Source organism: Alligator sinensis, unplaced genomic scaffold, assembly GCF_000455745.1.
Source record: "Alligator sinensis unplaced genomic scaffold, ASM45574v1 scaffold1032_1, whole genome shotgun sequence".
In the NCBI taxonomy this organism is placed as follows: domain Eukaryota; kingdom Metazoa; phylum Chordata; order Crocodylia; family Alligatoridae; genus Alligator; species Alligator sinensis.
Genome location: NW_005842450.1, coordinates 1,269,449 through 1,287,068, shown reverse-complemented (window position 1 = coordinate 1,287,068; position 17,620 = coordinate 1,269,449). Strand labels below are relative to the sequence as shown.

The 17,620-nt window shown below is 51.4% G+C and overlaps 1 protein-coding gene across 1 annotated transcript in view; it reads left to right on the top strand.

Annotated features, from left to right (window-relative positions):
* NSFL1C (NSFL1 cofactor) overlaps nt 1-12,334 on the top strand; it is a 13,515-nt gene extending 1,181 nt beyond the window's left edge. Inside the window, exons 2-9 of the mRNA XM_025212188.1 lie at nt 210-415; nt 2,116-2,190; nt 3,332-3,497; nt 4,834-4,926; nt 5,615-5,724; nt 6,307-6,444; nt 9,488-9,652; nt 10,588-12,334. Coding sequence (XP_025067973.1) covers nt 210-415; nt 2,116-2,190; nt 3,332-3,497; nt 4,834-4,926; nt 5,615-5,724; nt 6,307-6,444; nt 9,488-9,652; nt 10,588-10,750 — 1,116 coding nt within the window. The 3' untranslated portion in view covers nt 10,751-12,334. The remainder of the gene's footprint in view (nt 1-209; nt 416-2,115; nt 2,191-3,331; nt 3,498-4,833; nt 4,927-5,614; nt 5,725-6,306; nt 6,445-9,487; nt 9,653-10,587) is intronic.
* Nucleotides 12,335-17,620: the final 5,286 nt, after the last annotated feature.

Here is a 17,620-nt window from a genome sequence, read left to right as displayed (position 1 = left end):
GGCCGGGGTCCTGCGCCCTCTTTCCCACAGCGACCCTCCAGACAGGGATTGGCAGGGTGTTAAATGTTACGTCTGCCAGGCGGCATCAGGGGGTGACCTTGGGTGGTGACCTGCAGAGGAGAAGGGCTTTATATTGTGTGTGTGTGTGGGGGGGGCGAGGCTGGCTCCGACGAGGCGTGGAGGTGCGGGGCGTGCCCCCCCCTCGGCAGGGCCGTGTCGCCCCGTCTCCCCCGCGCGGATGCGGGTCCGGTGGGTGGGAGGGCGCGCGGGGCGGTCACCGTCCTTCATCGGTGCTTCTGCCCTCATTGACTTTGCAGCTGGCCCTGGCCAGTTTCTACGAGGACGGGGCCGACGACGACATCGTGACGCTTCCCCAGCCCACGCCCAGCTCCGTCTCCAGGGGCACCGCGCCCAGGTGAGCACCGCGTCGCCCGTCCCACGGCTCCGTCGCCGCGCGCCCGCAGGTTTGGGAGCGCGATGTTGGCGTCGGACGGTTTTCCGAGTGCGAGTCCCCTCCCGCTTCGCTTTGTACGACGTGTGCCATCGCACGTCTCCGCAGGGCGGTAGAGGCCGGTTCATCGCGCTGCTCGAGGCAAAGTTGATTTTACTTGGATAGTTCAACCGGTTGATCTTGGCGGTTTCCTCCGAACGGGTTTGAACTGCACAGTAAAAAAAAACAAAAGCTTTGTCTGTCTGACAAGGTTCCTCGGGTGAGTTTGATATCTCCTATTAGACCAACCCAAATAATTGGTGAATAGTTATTAAGCAAGCTTTCGGGTTCAAAACCCTGAGGCTGTCGAGGCGCTTTTCAAGCATGAATGAATTTGGCCTCATGACACCTCTGCGAAATAAGGAAACGCACCCCCATTTTACAGACGAGCAGAGCGGTACCATGTCGCTGCTCAGTACTCTGAGGCACGCGAATTTGGGGGTGTCAGTCCAGACGCTGGTGGGTGCGTGTCCAGATGGCAAAACCCAGCCTGTCAGTTAGTAGCCGCGTTAGGAGCTGCGATAGAAATACTACAGATCAGTGGGAAATATTACTGGTTGCATCGGGGAGCTTTGCAAGTTAGATGAAACGCATTATTGTGGATTGTTCTGCGGATAAAGCTGCTGGTGTGCCCAGTGTGTCAGCAGGGAAAATGACTGACGATTTATCACGTGCTCTGTCTAGGATGCTAACGCCTCACAGAGCGGGTAGAGTTCGTAGATGTTAGGGCTGGAAGGGACCTGTGAGATCATCGGGTCCAGCCCAGCTAGGGTCAGATCACCTCAGCAACATAAACGTTTCTTAAACGTATCCAAAGTAGGTGCTTGCACCGCTTCTGGGGGGAGTCTGTTCCAGCCTGGGGATTTGGACGGTAAAGACATTTTTCCTTGTGTCCGGTCTGAAACGGTCTTCCCGCAGTTTGTGACCGTTAGACTGCGTCTTCCCTTGGGGTGCCCTGGTGAACAGATGTTCTCCCAGTTCCTGATGCACACCCTGATGTACCCATAGTGCAGCTGTCTGGTGTACTCTCATAGATGTGATGGGCAGAGGTTCAGAGTCGGGATGTTTGAGCCTCTTTCACCACTCAGGCATATCAGTAGGGCTCTGAGACATCAGTGGGATCCTGTGGTCTGGCGGGGTGATGAATCGGACCCTAGGTGACTCAGGACCTGGTAGTGACACAACAAAGGCCTGCGGGAATTGCTCTGATCCCACGCTTCTTTTTCTAGTGCTGCTCTTCAGATCGTCATAAATCATAAAGAAGCACAACGCCAGTTTTTGTCCCTTGACCTCTTGGGTATGATATGGTTATCATAGGAGCATGCACTGGTGGTTTGTGTTGCAGTTGGGGACAGAGTGAGCAAAGTGTGTGTTATCCTCTGTAGCAGTGACTAGACGATCACAGCAGTTCCTTCTGACTTGCCACCTGCACAGGTTACAAGGGAGGTTTAACTAGTGCAAAAACTGAAGGCCGCTGAAAACACTGTACATGCTCTTTTGTCTCCTGCCATGCACTGGAGTTGAAGTCCGGTAGGAGTTGCCCTTGTGGTCTGATGAGTCTCATTAATTACATGTCTGAAATACATGTTTGTGACTCATGTATTCATTCTGTTATCATTTTCTAGTGATCACCGAGTGACATCATTCAGAGACCTTGTTCATGCTCAAGAGGAGGAGGATGAAGAGGAAGAGGGACAAAGGTCAGTTTTCAGTTAAATAAGTGAATTGTGGGGGATTTTCCTTTTGGAGAAGCGTGGAACTTTATGCTCAGTGTGATTTAAATCTGATTTATTATTTGCTATAAATTCATATGAATTGAAGAGTCTTGTGGTTTTAAGAACTATGAGTCTTAGGCTAAAAGGCTAGCCAGCAACAATAGCACCTGTAAGCTCATGGTGAGCACTTTCTGTAGATATGCACATTTTGGTTACAAAGCTGTGCTGTTGAGGGGGATGTTGAAAGTCAGTGGGGATTTACAGAGTTCTGAGGCCATGTCCTTCTTCCCATCCCTAATGGGTTCATTCTGGGGCTTGCATAATGGCATCTGTATTTGTGTTAGAGGAGTGATACTTGGTAATATTGGAGCTCTGTTAGAGCCATTACCATCCAGGACTGCAGTGGGATGGGGGATTGAAAGGGAAGTTGCAGGTCCTCCTTTTCCCAGGATTTTCTCATCTTTAAAGCATCATTTAAGAAATGTTAGCAGTGAAGTTTTCTGCCATGTCAGCTGCGAGTAGTTAAAATGCACATAAGGGTGACTTGCAAAGCAAATGGAAGGAAGCGAATGCAGAAGCATTGTGAAGTGGCTAAGAATAGTATTTCACTTTTCAGAGAGGTAGACTGAGGCACAACAGTTTAGTGATTTGCTTAGGATGTAGTGATGTAGCAGGCCACAGTATTTAGGAGTGCAGCTAGCCAGTCTTTGTTGGGCTGGGTTTTCATTTCCCTCTTTCCTTCCCCTTTTTTTTTTTGCTAAACTTGGAAATTCTACTATGGACTTGCCAAGAAATAGCTTTTCAAACTGTTGTAGAAGACAAAGCTGCTAAGTCATGGCTTTTCTATTCCCATCAGCTACTGGAACTGCCTTCAGTAGAAGGATGCTTCGTGCAAACTATAGGACTGTCTAACAGAAACTGGCAATAACTGAATGTGCATGAACAGCGGTTTTTTCTTTAGCTCTCAGGGCCTTTAAAACTGTGCATGTGGACAGCTTCCTCCTGATCAGCAACTCTGGGCCTGCTCTGTAACCTGCTGGGTTTTCTCAGACCCATCTTCTGGAGATGTATTACTTCATATGAATGACCCCCAAGCCCATCAGTGACAGGGGTGTTTTCTGTTTAGGTTTTATGCGGGCGGCTCAGAGAGGAGTGGACAGCAGATCGTTGGCCCTCCAAGGAAGAAAAGCCCCAATGAGCTGGTGGAGGATCTCTTCAAAGGGGCAAAGGAGCATGGAGCAGTAGCTGTTGATCGGACAGCCAAGAGCCCTGGGGAGACGAGCAGACCAAAAGTGAGGGGCGAGGGGACTTGTCTTTCCTTCCCGTTTCAGCTGAGTCCTCCTGGCATTCTGTCTCCCTCATCCCACTGATGGTTGTTTGTCACTGTCAAATCCTGGGATTATTTTGAGGACAGCTGTTTCTAGGCCCATCTATTACTGCTGATCTAATACATGTAGCACAATGGCAAGAACAGTCGAGTCAGGGTGTCAGGTGATTAATTGGCTAACAAGTTGGCTGCTAGAGCAATGAGTTTCCTAGCCATATCACTGATGCAGTGACCCTTTTGTTTGTCTGCCTTTGGGGAGTGGAGGGAGCATTCCCCAGGGGTCAGTCCTGGGGCCAGTTTTGTTCAGTATCTTCAACAGCCTGGAAGATGGCATAAAGTGTACCCTCAGCAAGTTTGCAGATGACACCAAGCTGGGGGGGAGTAGTAGATACACTGGAGGGTAGAGCTAGGAGTCAGAGTGACTGAGACAAATTGAAGGATTGGACCAAAAGAAATCTCCTGAGGTTCAACAAGGACAAGTGCAAAGTCCTGCAAGGAGGACAGAACAATCCCATGCACCAGTACAGGCTGGGGACTGACTGGCTGGGCAACAGCTCTGCAGAAAAGGACCTGGGTGTTACAGTGGACCGTAAGCTGAATATGAGCCAGCAGTGTGCCCTTTTTGCCAAGAAGGATAACGGCATCCTGGGCTGCATTGGTAGGTGCATTGCCAGTAGGTCAGGGGAAGTGATTATTCTTCTCTATTCAGCATGGGTGAGGCCACATCTGGAGTCCTGTGTTCAGTTTTGGGCCCCCCACTACAGAAAGGATGTGGGCAAATTGGAGAGAGTCCAGTGGAGGGCGACAAAAATGGTTCGGAGGCTGGGGAACATGACTTAGGAGGAGAGGCTGAGGGAATTGGGCTGATTTAGTCTAGAGAAGAGGAGACTGAGAGGGGACTTAATAGCAGCCTTCAACTACCTGAAGGGTGGGGGATTCGAAAGAGGATGGATCTGGACTGTTGTCAGTGGGGGCAGATGACAGAACAAGGATCAGTGGGCTCAAGTTGCAGCAAGGGACGTTGAGGTTGGATATTAGGAAAAACGTTCTCACTAAGTTTGTGAGTGAAGTGCTGGAGCAGGTTACCCAGAGAGGTGGTGGCGTCTCCATCCTTGGAGGTTTTCAAAACCTGGCTAGACAAAGCCTTGGCTGGGATGATGTAGTTGGGCCGGTTCTGCTTTGAGCAGGGGGTTGGACTAGATGACCCTGTGAGGTCCCTTCCAATCCTAACTTTCTGTGAGTCTATGATTCCCTGGGCATGTATTCATCCCTAATCTCTGCTATGGGATGGTCTCTTGCAGCCATTTGCTGGGGGAGGGTACCGCCTTGGAGCTGCTCCAGAGGAGGAGTCTGCCTATGTGTCAGGAGAGAGGAGACAGAACTCTGCTCAGGACGTGAGTATCTCACCATTTGTTTCCAGAAAAATCAACAGGGGAACCATTGCTGTACTGAGTTACAAAGTTCCTGTTTTCCCTAATGATGAGCTTAAAGATGCACAAAAGAGACTGATGGCAATGGAAGGCACCTGAGCTGCAAGCCAGTCCAGCATTTGCAAATTCTTAGTCTGGCACAGGCTCTTTGCTTCATGGTGCGTAGAGTTGACACACATTCAGGTGTTTCATAGGCAGTGTCCTGCTGGCTTGTTAATTAGAAAACTGGGAGAGCCTCAAAAGTGCAAGGACCTTTTCTCAGCAGCTCTAGGTGTGATTGTAATGCTCATGATGGAGGGTTCTTAGAAAGCACTGGAGAATGAACTTCCGTTTGTTTTCAGGAGAACAGCAGTGACAGGACCAGGAGTACAAGGTTCTCTGGCTTTTCAGCCAGAATTGCCACAAAGGGTAGGGACGCCGCACTGGCGGTTTGGTGGGGGACAGATTGGACAGGAGCGGGAGCACCGAACAACAAGCAGATGCTTTTTCTTGCTATTGATTGTATTGAGTTTCATGTTGTTGATTGTAACTAGGCCCCCTCCCTGGGGCTTAGTCTGCAGTTTGATATTGCCTGCTATTCAGGCCTCTCATTTCTTGGTGTTTTATTAAGGACACTGCAGAGGAACTAATTATTCTGCTTGGGTGATCACAGGTGCATGTTGTACTGAAACTATGGAAGAGTGGATTCAGCCTGGACAGTGGGGAGCTGAGGAGCTACCAGGACCCATCCAATGCCCAGTTCCTGGAGTCCATCCGCAGAGGGTACGCAGCGTGCAGGGCTGGGCGTGCCTGAGGAGGGGGCACCTGTATTCTCAAACAAAGGGATCTGGGCAGACCAGATTCCTGGGAGCCAAAGCTTTACGTACACAGTGCTTTTCACCTACCGCTTCCCCATTAGTGGTAGCTCTTTTATGTGGAAGCCATGAGGCAGTCAGACTGCAGTATTTGCCTTTAGGCATGGAGCTGTGGAGGCAGCCCTGTCTCTAAGTAATGCGAGATGCTGCGGGCTCAATGCAAGGAAGCAGATTCTTCCATATGTGGGTTAAGGGTCCCTGAGGTATTACAGAGCCACATGTAGTAAATTAAGGGCTGGTGAAGAGGAACCACTGAGGAGTGCCAAGGTGTTAGAAAGTGAATCTTTTCAGCATCAGTTAAGCAGGATTTGGGATGCTTCAAGGATCCTCAGATCCCTGCACATGGGGATGGTCTCCAGGCTGACTGGTCTGCTTTTTGTGGTGACTTCTGTCAGGGCAGTGGGAGAGATGCCCTCTTTTCCTGGCAGAAAGGGATCTCCAGCTCTGTCTGATTGGGATTTACTGCACTGCATCCTCTTTCTGCTTCCAGGGAGGTCCCAGCAGAGCTCCGTAGGCTGGCACGTGGCGGCCAAGTGAACTTGGACATGGAGGACCACCGGGATGAGGACTACATAAAACCCAAAAGTGTCTTCAGGGCTTTCACTGGAGAAGGGCAGAAACTGGGCAGGTGAGAACGCAGCCATGCTGGTTTGTCTGACAGCCCATCCCCAAGAAACATCCAAAATAGTGTAGATAAGGGAGGAGCCTCTTCTTTGATCTTTCAGGACAGTAAATACTGAGAGTGCCCGTGGGGCAGAAGACTTATTTGGATAAGTCTCTAAGGTCTGCCGTGCTGTCATGGCTGGGTGCGCAGCAAACAGAATCCTGTATTCCAGTCTGATGCTGGCATGTACAAGTGACCAGTGGTTCTTTGCATAGAGCATTAGCATGTTGTTGGGCTTGTCACGCTTGAATGTGCCCTATGCCAAAGGGGTTGCAACTTCCTTTCTGGGAAAGGAGCTATGGTCATGGATGTTTCTTATATCTGAGAGAGGTTCTTTTTCTTCTGAAGTGAGTTCTATACAAGGACCTTCCAGACAGAGCTGAGAGCCAGCAGTAGTCTTGCTGGCAGTTTATGGTAACACAGCTGATGTAATTCATTCATATAGCTTGGCTGTTCGTGTTAGTATCTGCAGCACTGATCCACCCTGGGCTCGGTCCTGGGGTCTGTACTGTTCAACATCTTTATCAGTGATATAGATGTGGGCGTGGAAAGCACGCTGTCCAGATTCATTGATGACACCAAGTTGTGGGGTGAGGTGAGCACGCTGGAGGGAAGGGACAGAATCCAGCTAGATCTAGACAGGTTGCAGAGATGGGCAGATGAGAATAGGATGGAGTTCAATGTGGACAAGTGCAAGGTACTGCATCTAGGGAGGAGAAGGAACCAGCAACATACCTATAGGCTGGGGAACACCCTTCTTGTCAACACGGTGACAGAAAGGGATCTTGGAGTCATTGTTGACTCCAGGATGAATGAGAGCTGCCAGTGCGAGGAAGCCGCACCTTGTGCATCTACAGATGCATCACAGGCAGGGCCAGGGAGATGATCCTTTCTTTATATGTGGCATTGGTCAGGCTGCAGTTGGAGTACTGTGTCCAGTTCTGGGCACTTAACTTCAAGAGGGATGTGGCTAGCATTGAGAGGGTCCAGAAGAGGGCCACTCGCATGGTCAAGGGGCAGCAGGGCAGGCCCTATGAAGAGAGGCTAAAGGGCCTGTACCTATTCAGCCTCCACAAGAGAAGACTGAGAGGGGATCTGGTAGCCATTTACAAACTCACCGAGGGGACCAGCGAGAATTGGGGGAGGCTCTGTTCCCCTGGCACCACCCGGGATTGCTAGGAATAACGGCCACAACTTGTTAGAGAGAAGGTTCAGGCTGCACATCGGGAGACATTACTTTACAGTCAGAGCTGCCAGGCTCTGGAAGGGGCTCCCAAGGGAGGTGGTGCTCTCTCCTACCTTGGGAGACTTCAAGAGGAGGCTGGACAGATATTTGGCTGGGGTGATATGACCGCACCACCTGTTCCTGCCTGGGGCAGGAGGTCGAACCTGATGATCTGTTTAGGTCTCTTCCAGCCCTAAGAACTATGAAATTATGAAACCCCCTCCCATAGGAACATAGCAGTGAAAGGGGTCTCTTAGATGGTTGGGACCAGCCCCCTGCTGTCTCAGCAGCATCCTATTATAATCCTGTTCAGGAAATATAACCATGAAAGGGTTAGGCTGAAACTGGCCTGTTTTCGTTGGGGTTTTATTTCTTACTCAAAGGTCAATAATTGGCTCTTTGTTAGGATAGAAGAACATGTGGCATTTTATAGACACACGTAACAAAACTAATGATTATATATCTATATAGATATATATCTATATCTATATAAATATACACACGTGTATATATCTTAAGGGTGCACCGATAAAGTTTTTCTTGGCTGATACTGATAGCCAATTATTAACCAACCATATCAGCTGATGCCGATCTGATAACCAATTTACTTTAACATACAAAGCATTTTAAAGTAAATACTGACATAAACCTTTGGTTTGCTTTTTTTTGGTGCACTCCTGCGTCACATGTATCAGTGTCCTGGTGCTTAAAAATGGCGGCAGGGCTGCTTAAATCAAAGTTTGTTGAATGAGCTTTAATTCAAGCACTGCTGCCACCATTTTTAAGCTTGGGGATGCTTTTAAGCAGAGCCAAGCTGAGCTGAGCCAAGTAAGGGCAGATGCAGGCTGCCTGCTGTAGGCTTGGGGCTTTCTGCTCTGCTGCCTTTGAATTGCAAGTCCGCAAGGGGAAACCTGCTGTTTCCCGAGGGAACCCAGGCATCCGGGGGCCCTGGCCCCGCAGGGCAGAGGGAACCCAGGTGTCCAGGGCCCTGGCCATACAGCATAATTATTGGTAAACGTTATCGGCTTCAACGGCCAAAAAAAGCAGATAATATAATTTCCTCTTTTATCAGTGCCAATTCCTTCTACAAACCCCCTTGTTATCCCTGGGATTTAGGCAGTCGAGGCTCTGCTACATGTGACATGCTGACCAGAACTGATCCCTGCTCCTGTTCTCTGTTGCAAACTCCTAGCTGGTAGTAGCAAAATAAGAGATGTGAAGAAATTGAAACCTGAATCTGTGAGCTAGGGGCATGAGTTCTAATCCTGGTTCTGGCAGTGACTCTGGCCTTGGTCCAACCATTTAACTTCTCTTTCTTTCCTTAGGTGTGAAAGAAAAAAAATAATAACTTGCATGTGTGGCAGAGTGGTTCTGTGAGAAGGAATTACTTAACTGTTTTAAATGTTCCATATTGTGTCCATGGGAGTGTCATGTGCACCTTTATTAACTGGCACTTGGGTGAGATCAATCTGAACTGAAGAGGAGCAAGTAACAGAAGCCATGCTTGGATTCCTCTGGGCCTGGGAATATCTAATGCAATCTGTGGATCCAGTGGGGTGGCTGGTTTGGAAATGCTAGAGCAGTGTGCGAGAAGCTGGTGTGCTGCCAGCTGGCTTGTGAGTTCTTGTTCTCTGCGGTGCGTTGGCCTCATGGCTGCTTTGTGTGGGAATCCTGATTTCCAGTCCCAGAGTGTTAATGTGGCCAGGGACTGAACTCTTCTGGCAGACACTGATGGAGCAATTTAGTTTCTAAAAGCAGCCCTTGGTGTTTTCCTCTTCTCAGCACCGCCCCGCAGGTGATGGGCTCCAGCTCTCCAGCTCAGCAGGCAGAAAATGAAGCCAAAGCCAGTTCCTCCATCACCATTGACGAGTCAGAGCCTGTCACCAACATCCAGATCCGGCTCGCAGACGGTGGGCGGTTGGTTCAGAAATTTAACCACAGCCACAGGTACACGGACAACGGGAAACCCAGGTTACTAACTGGGAAGGCCTGAATGACACTACAAACTGTGCACAGCTGCAGCAGATGCTAAAATCCTGGCTCACCTGCTAAGGGGAGCTCTGGGGACCGGTCTGTATAGGTGAATAGGAGCAAAATTGCTGCTGGGTTTTCGGGTCATTCTTACTGTTTGGTAGGTGAGAATATTTTCCAAACAGTGAAGGCTGTTAGAATTGGTGATAGCTCATCTGGACTCCTCAATGTTACTCTTGTAACCTTTAGTGCCACTTCTGTTTGATCCTCAAGTACAACTCTTTAAGCAGATACAAGTCTAGGAGAAGGATGGAATCGCAGCCTGGGTTGAAAGGCTTTATCTTTACCTGTAGCTGATGTAAAGCAGCCTCCTTAGCTAGGTGCAGAGGTGTAACCCCTGGCCCTGTGCTGTCATGGCACCGCTGCTCCTTGGGTCTCCGTGGAAACCGGCAGCAGGAAGCGGACAGGGGCTGCTGGGAAATGGAGTCTGGCTGCCATCTGGATCTGCCACTTTACCCACCCCGGTGTAGCACCTTCCATCCTCAGGACTCCAAGGCACTTTACGGACTGTGTGCCCAGGGTTAGCTTTACCCACTGGAGCATTCAGACACGTTAGCGACTGGCAGGTGTAAGCCCTGTTAGTACAGCTGCTTAAGCGGATGCAAGTCCAGGACAGACAGGCAAAGGATGGAATCGCAGCCTGGGTTAAAGGGCTTTACCTTCACCCATAGTCGATGTAAAGCAGCGTGCTAAGTGCAGAGATGTAAAGCATAAGTATTTACCTAAGAGTGGCTGTGCCCTGTTGTCACGGGGTTGTTCAGGAAGTTGAGAGTAGGGTTGGGCTTTTTCCCCTACACGGGTGCAGGGGTGAAGTAACCGGGTCTCCCTTATGTGTTTGGTCCCCTCAACAGGATCCGTGACATCCGGCTCTTCATAGTAGATGCCCGGCCAGCAATGGCTGCCACCAGCTTTGTGCTCATGACCACCTTCCCAAACAAAGAGCTGACTGATGAGAACCAGACCCTGAAGGAAGCCAACCTGCTCAATGCCGTCATTGTCCAGCGATTAATATAATGGGCTCGCCTCTCCTCCCCTGCCCACCTGCTGAGTGGCGGCACATCTCCTCCTAGCTCTGGGGTCTTAGGTCTTGGCTGGACTGTTTTCTCTTTAGTTGCATTTCCCCTGTTTTTGTGATGATCAGTGGACTTTCAAATAAACACACGAAACAAACCATTTTGAAAGGAGCCACAGCCTATTGTGCCAGAGGCTCCCCTGCTGGAGCCCTTAAGTTGGCTTTGGTGGATCGTGTCATCGCGCTTAGTAGAGGGGAGGGAGGGAAGGAGAGAGGCAGCTCCTAGGAAGCAATTTCCATGCTGAGACCTGCTTCCTTCTCCCAGGTTCCCAGTGGTTCCAGGCCTGTGACAGCAGCGCTCGCAGGCAGCAGTTGGCTTGTTTCTTTCTAGGGGTTAAAGCTTGGGTTTAAGCTGCAAGGCTAGTGGTTTTCTCAGCCAAAGTCAGAGGTAAAGCTCTGACTCCCTCTTCCTGCTTTACAAGGCTCGGGTGGACGTTCCTCTCAGAGTCCAACCTAGGCGCTCTCGTCTCCCTCCATTAGCAAGGCTGTCTGTCTGTCTGTCTGTAGTTCTGACTTGGTGCGTGAGGAGGGTGCCTCATTCCTTTGAGAGAGACAGCCTGCTCCTTGGTTTTTTCCCAGAAAGCTCTGTCTTCTGTTAACAAAGTAAAGGGAAGGACAAGGCTGCAAAGATGGATATACCTGTTCTGAATGGAGAGAGATTTTTGTTTTAATAAGAATTTTCTAACTGAGCCATGGAGATGCTGGAAATTATGTGGGTTTCAAAGCCAAGGCTGCAGGGGAGAGGCTGCCCCTCGGTTTGCTTTCTCGTGTTTGTTCAGGACCAATGGAAGTGCCCGCGGGGACTCTTCCCTGGGCTGCTTTCACTGTTTGCATTTAGGGCTCGGGGGTCTATATATATATTTTTTTCTTTGAAGTCTTGTGGGTGAATTCAGTCCTCTTAGAAATGGGGGTTTCTGGCACTGCCTCGATTCAAGAGCAAGGCCTGCAGGTTTGTCATCTCGTGTTCTGCCAGCGCAGCTTGCATCTGCCTTGCAGGTCCTTGTTGTCTCAGCTCGGGGCTTATCCTGCTGGCTGTGCTGAACTCTGTAGGCTTTGTAACATTAGCTGTGTAGGTGCCACGCTGAGACCAGCAGTATTGCTTTGACTGTGAGAGCCCAAAGGGCGAGCGGTCAGATCACTAGCACACACCTCCATTCTCCTGTCTCAGTTGCGCTTGAGCCTCCGAGCTTGTGCGCAGGCATGCGGCCTCCTCGGGGTTTCCACGTTCTCTCTCCTTCCCTTTGGTACTTGAAATGAGCAGAGAACAAAGGCCAGGCTCCCTGCTCTGGGGAGGGGGCAGCGGGTCCGCCAAGTCCATGGAGACAGGTGCCTCCACACAGCGTAGGCAGAGGAGCCAGACCCCAGGCCTCAGCAAGGGCATTTCTGAGAGCCGTCACTCCCGGGATTGAACTAACAGCATTTTTCATCACTAAGTGGATACACGATGTGCGTAACGGCAAACGTTGTAAATTATTGTGAAAGTGACCATTAAAAACCAAAAGAAATGGAGGACGGTGTTGTCTGACCCTTTCTGACGTGACCCGTGAGATGGCTTGCTGCGGCTGCTGCTGCCCTGGCCTCTGGGCTTCGGGTGCCTTGTGGGCTCCCTCCCTGCTAACCCTCTCTTAAGCCAAGTCGAGCATTGCTTCATTGGCACGTGGCCTGATTTATGGAGTTGGTGCTTGCCTTGGTTGGGTGCTGTGGGTTAGAAGGGGGTTTCGTACAGCAGATGGAGGGAGCAGTGTGATCCAGCTCTGAGAAGAGCAGGAGAGCAGATTTTTCCCTGGGGGTCTGGTGTACAGCTGTGCACAGGGACGTTTATGGTGAAGTGGTTTATGAACAGAGAACTTGGCCCTTGCACTGGCTGCCCCAGGTAGGGCCTGGCTGGACCACCACCAAACTGCTACCACCTCACGTTGCACTTCACTGATGGAAAAGTGCATTTGCAGGCATTGTTCCTGAGCTCCAGAGTAGGGATAGAGGAAATGTCAAGCAATTTAACAGGCTGGAAGGACAAATGATTTGCCTTCCTTTTCCTCTCTGCTAATGTGTTTTGCTTGACAAGGAAATGGGTGGAACGCAAGCTTTTGTGGTGGGGCGCTGACTGGACAAGTGGAATGAGTCAGCAGAGCCAGAGTTAGGTGGAAGCTGACTGCTTCTACAGCTGGGCAGTGGTTCAAGCATTCCTTGTGGTTGCGGGTACTGGTTCTAGGCCAGTACAAAACTTTCACAAGCAGCTGTTTGACCCAGGGTGCTTTGACGTCCCATCCCCGTGTTGGGGAGAGAGGGAGGTATGGACTTCAGCCCCCTTCTCTCACTACTGGTTTTGCACTCCTGGAGCAGCTTCTGCCCATCATGAAAAGGGAGCCTCAGCCCTGTCTCCTAGAGGGTGACACTGCCGCAGAGCTTCCCCCCAGGCCCATCTCTGTCATTGTGCTGTCGCAGGCATGCAGCTATGTTGGTGACCTATCTCTCTAACCACATGCCTTTGTGAAGCCTGGTGGTTTGACCCGTGTTCCGGATTACCCTTTCCTTCTTCTCCAGCTTTAGTTAGAAGTGATCTTTATGTCCCACAGCTTTGCCAGCTCTCGACTACTTCTCAGTTGGGCACCCGCAGGGTTTTCCTGAGCAGAGGAGTGAAAAGTGGGTTGAGGTGTATGCTCATTAACTCCTGTTCTGCCCACAGCCGGCATGAGGAGTGTCGTTGGCTGTTCTCAGTGTCGTTGATATTGTCCTAGTGAGGTGTTATTGATGTATTGTCAGTGTTGAAGTCTCAGGAACTGTGTTGACAAAGTTGCAGCCAGGAGATCCCAGCACTGATCTGGTCTTAGAGAACGACCACAGGCTTGGTTCAGTGGCAAAGGTTTGGCCAGACCTGCTAGCACAGACCTAACGCGTTTTGGCCTAACAAGTACATCAGGCCAGGAGTTAAGGCATTGTACCCATGACAAGGTAGTCAGCACACCACCACGTAGGCTTCCCCAGGCCACTACAGAGGTCCCCTGATTTCCAGTTCTCCTTTTGTACAGCGATCAAAACAAATTGCATGTTTCACTCCACCTGTGCCTTGAATATCACACTATCCTGACTCATGGGCTTGTTTCACATTGTGACCCGGGTGTTCCCATTCCAGCCTTATCTTCCCAGTACTGGACTGTGCTGCACCTTGTATCACCATCTTCCCCTCCCAGCTTTTGGTAGGAGTGCACATCTGGCCCACATGCCAGGTTTTGTCTGTGAGAGAAGCTTGTGCATTGACCAGGTTGGCTGATCAAGCCTAGGCTGGTCAATGCGTAGCAAAGCCGTTACGTGAGCAGTATATATATTGAGCAATGCTCCAGTGAGGCCTACAAGGAGTTAACTGGGCATCAAATATCTGCAATTTTCCTACTTGAAGCTTGGCTCCTTTGACAGGGAGCAAACAAATATTAGCCAGGAGTAAGAGAGAAGTTGCCCTTCTGTTGGAGGGAGTGAAACTGGGCAGAGGGCCCGCTTCTAAAGCAGGGCAGGCAAGCTTGAAAGGGCCTAACACTCGCACAGGTCTTGACTGCTCCTTGCAGGGGAGGCAGTTCTCCCCGCACCTCCCTCTGCTCCGATGCCTGCTAATTAGTGTAATAAACCTTCCCTCCATTCCCCTTCCCCCGGTGTGTCCATTCAACGGCTCGGTTTGGGCTGCTCTGCGTAGGCTAAGTTGTTGCTCTTCAGCTGGATTTCTGCGTAGGAAGATAATCTGTGCTGTGCTGATAAAAGCAGGGGAGGGCCGAGTTCCTACTGGCTTCTCATTTCCTTTCAAAATGCCTTTTGCTCTCGGGGCTTGGAGTGCCAGCTTTTCTCCTCTCTCTCATGGCTTCAAGTACCCAGTTCCCCTCTCTCCCCGTGCTCCCACACGGCTTCTGCCTCCGTTTCTCATGTGGAACCTGTCCTGGCTCGTGTTTTAGCAGGGGCCCCCTCTCGCACGTTCGCATTGGCTTTTTGAGTGGCTTCGTAGACCACTTGAGCTTTGCTCTCAGGGGCTGAGCCTGCCAGGTAGTGCAGTTGCATCCGTGGGGGGAGCAGGTTGGCCTCCAGCTCTACCCAGCTCTGAGCACTCTTCGCGGTTGGCATCTCCATCTGAGCATTTCCATGTCCTTGCTGAGTGTTCCCACGGGGGTTGGCTCTCGTTCCCTTCCTCCTGCCGCTGCCCCTTCCAGCTCGCTTTGGTACGCCTCCTCTCTCTTTCTAATTGCTGCACACGTCCTTGCAGCTGAGGTCCAATTCTCCTTCTGCCCCTCCCCAAGCAGGTTGTCATCCCTAAAGACAGGGTATGTGCCATGTCTGAAGGCTGTAGCTGGATTTAATCGTGCACCCATTTCCCACACGGCCACTGACACCTGTGTCGCCTGTGGGATGCCCAACACGGTTGTTGACCGTCGCACTGAATTCGTGGGCAACTGCAGCCACCCATTCATGCTGCATTTAGGCTGGCAATTGCATGTGCACAATTAAGAGTGTGGCCTTCCCATCCACCTGGCTGCTAACGAAGCGGCTTCTCCAACACGGGTAACAGCTCGTGTCTGAGTTCTTCCATTTACCTTGAGAAGGGGAAAAGCCCGAGCAGAGCTGGCTTGTACCGGGGGCAGGCTGGGGTCTGGTCCTTGCTCAAGTAGGTCACGCACATGGCAAAGCTGGTGGCATGAGTTCCTGGGGAAGGCATTACTGTGACGGTGAATCGCTCTGGGCGCTAGCAGCATGTGCTTGCAGGTGAGGCTGACCCGGGCAGTGACTGCGCTCCCATCTCCCACAACCAAGCATGCCCCGCTGCTTCCCCCGCTCCTCACCTGTTAAGAAACCTACCCATTTCCATTAATGGCCTGCCACTGTGGCGAGGAGCCCCTGGCCATCTTTGGAGTGCTTGGGCTGTGGGGCGGGCAGGTATCATTCATCCTCAGGGGTCCCGTGGCTCCAGACTTGGGGAGTGACTGGGCTCCCCTGGTGTATCGGTGCCCCCGCGTCTCCTGTGACTTGAGAGATGCTGCTTTGTTGGCACGGCTTGGAGCAGTTTCAGTACCGTGGTCTGGAGCCTGGATGCACCCTGGGACCTGGTAGGGGCTTTCTCCCCTTGGCCTTGCAATGTCCTGCTGTGTGAGGATGCTGTGTTGCATGTCTGCAGGGGGAAGGGGGCCTTGGCATTTGCTGTTGTAGCCAGTGAATCACCTGGAGTGGGGTCTTCCCGTTTCTCCTTAGACTGCAGCGCAGGGCCGTCTTGCAGAAGGGGTTGTGCAGTCTGAGGGGTGTCACTGCAGCTGTGCCGAGTCTCTCCTCCCCTCCCCCTGCTTCAGGCTTCTCTTGTTTCTGCGATGAGCTGTTGTTGGCGTCATTTCTCCCTGGATCTGTTGCCGCCGGCTTCCTGCTCTGAGCGTTTTCGGCTTGATTCCAAGCCTTCACGCCCAGCACTGTGTACAAGCACCAAGTGCTTCTAAGAGCCTAGCACTGAAATGCTTCTTGGCTCAGGGCTGTTGGCGATCTCTGCTACACTTGTACCTCCTTGGGACATCCCGTCAAAGCTGAGCTGACAGGCTTCAGCCATCACCTGCTGCGTCATCCATTGTGACGTCCTGTCTGGTGAGTTTTGCAGTCATGCAGCTACCAGGAAGCACCTTGGAGAGACCTAACTGGAGTGAGAGCAAAGCTGTCCTGTGCTGGAGGGGAATTAGCCAGGCAACTACAAACCCAGGGTTGACAGTGCCTGGGTACGAGAGGTCCACGTGCCGTACATGCCCAGCAAGGGCAGCCCGCTGCGCCCAGACAGCTGAGGGGCATCAAGTGCATGGACAGTGAAGTGCTGAGAGCCCTATCCTAAGGCTTGCTTTGTGCTAGCCAAAATTGTCCAGCCAGGAGGATGGAAAATGGAGTAGCTGAGAAACCTATCCCTTAACAGACCTTTATTCTGACTTCATCCCTTCTCCTCCCCTGCCCTTAGGGAGGTGTTGCGTGCGATTATAAAAGGATCTGTGTGGAAATACACTGGCTGGAGACTGGCAGTTGCCTGGAACTGCTCTGGTGGCGGTCCAGTTTAGGTGCTACTTATTATCCAAGCTGCCAAGAAGATGTTGATGGAAAGAAAGTCACTCTGCAGCAGTGAATTGCCCTGGAGAGGTCCAGGGGCTTTGGATTCCCTCTGGCTGGCGTGGGCCGGAGAGGGAAGGATGCTGTCACGTAAATGGCATCCACGCAGCCCCCGCAGACGTAGGAGGGCAGTGCAGGCTCCTTGGAAGGATAAGCATCTCCGTAGACTGCAAGCAATCTGGGAAGAGACCACGGAAACTGCTTGTGGCTGATATGAGTAACCACCTTATGACCCAGCACCAGATGCATGCCCAGTCTCTGGAGCTCCAGCTTAGAACATCTCCCTTAGAAAGGAGTTTGGATGCCAATGAAAGTAGCCCAGGCCAGGAGGGTTTAGCTGTGGGACCCCCTCAGCTCTTCCTTGGTACAGAGACATCCTGGCCATGAATGAGCTTTCTCCAGCTTTCCTGGCCCCATGCATTGTTGCTACCTCTAGCAGCACTCGGCGGCAGTGGAGGCTGTGCCACGGACACATTTATGTTCAGACCTGAACAGTCGAGCAGGCCACGGGACAGCCATCAGGTAGCAGTTCCCATGGGGCTGGCACTGCAGAGAGAGGCCCCTTCCCAATCTGGGGCTTGCTCCACTCGTGCCAACCCATAGTTCACAGTGGGGGCAGAGGAGAGTCTCAGGACTCAAGGCAGGGAATGCTGGCCAGGCAATTTCCTGGAGTTGAGTTGTTATTGCATGTCAGAGAGGCAGGTCCA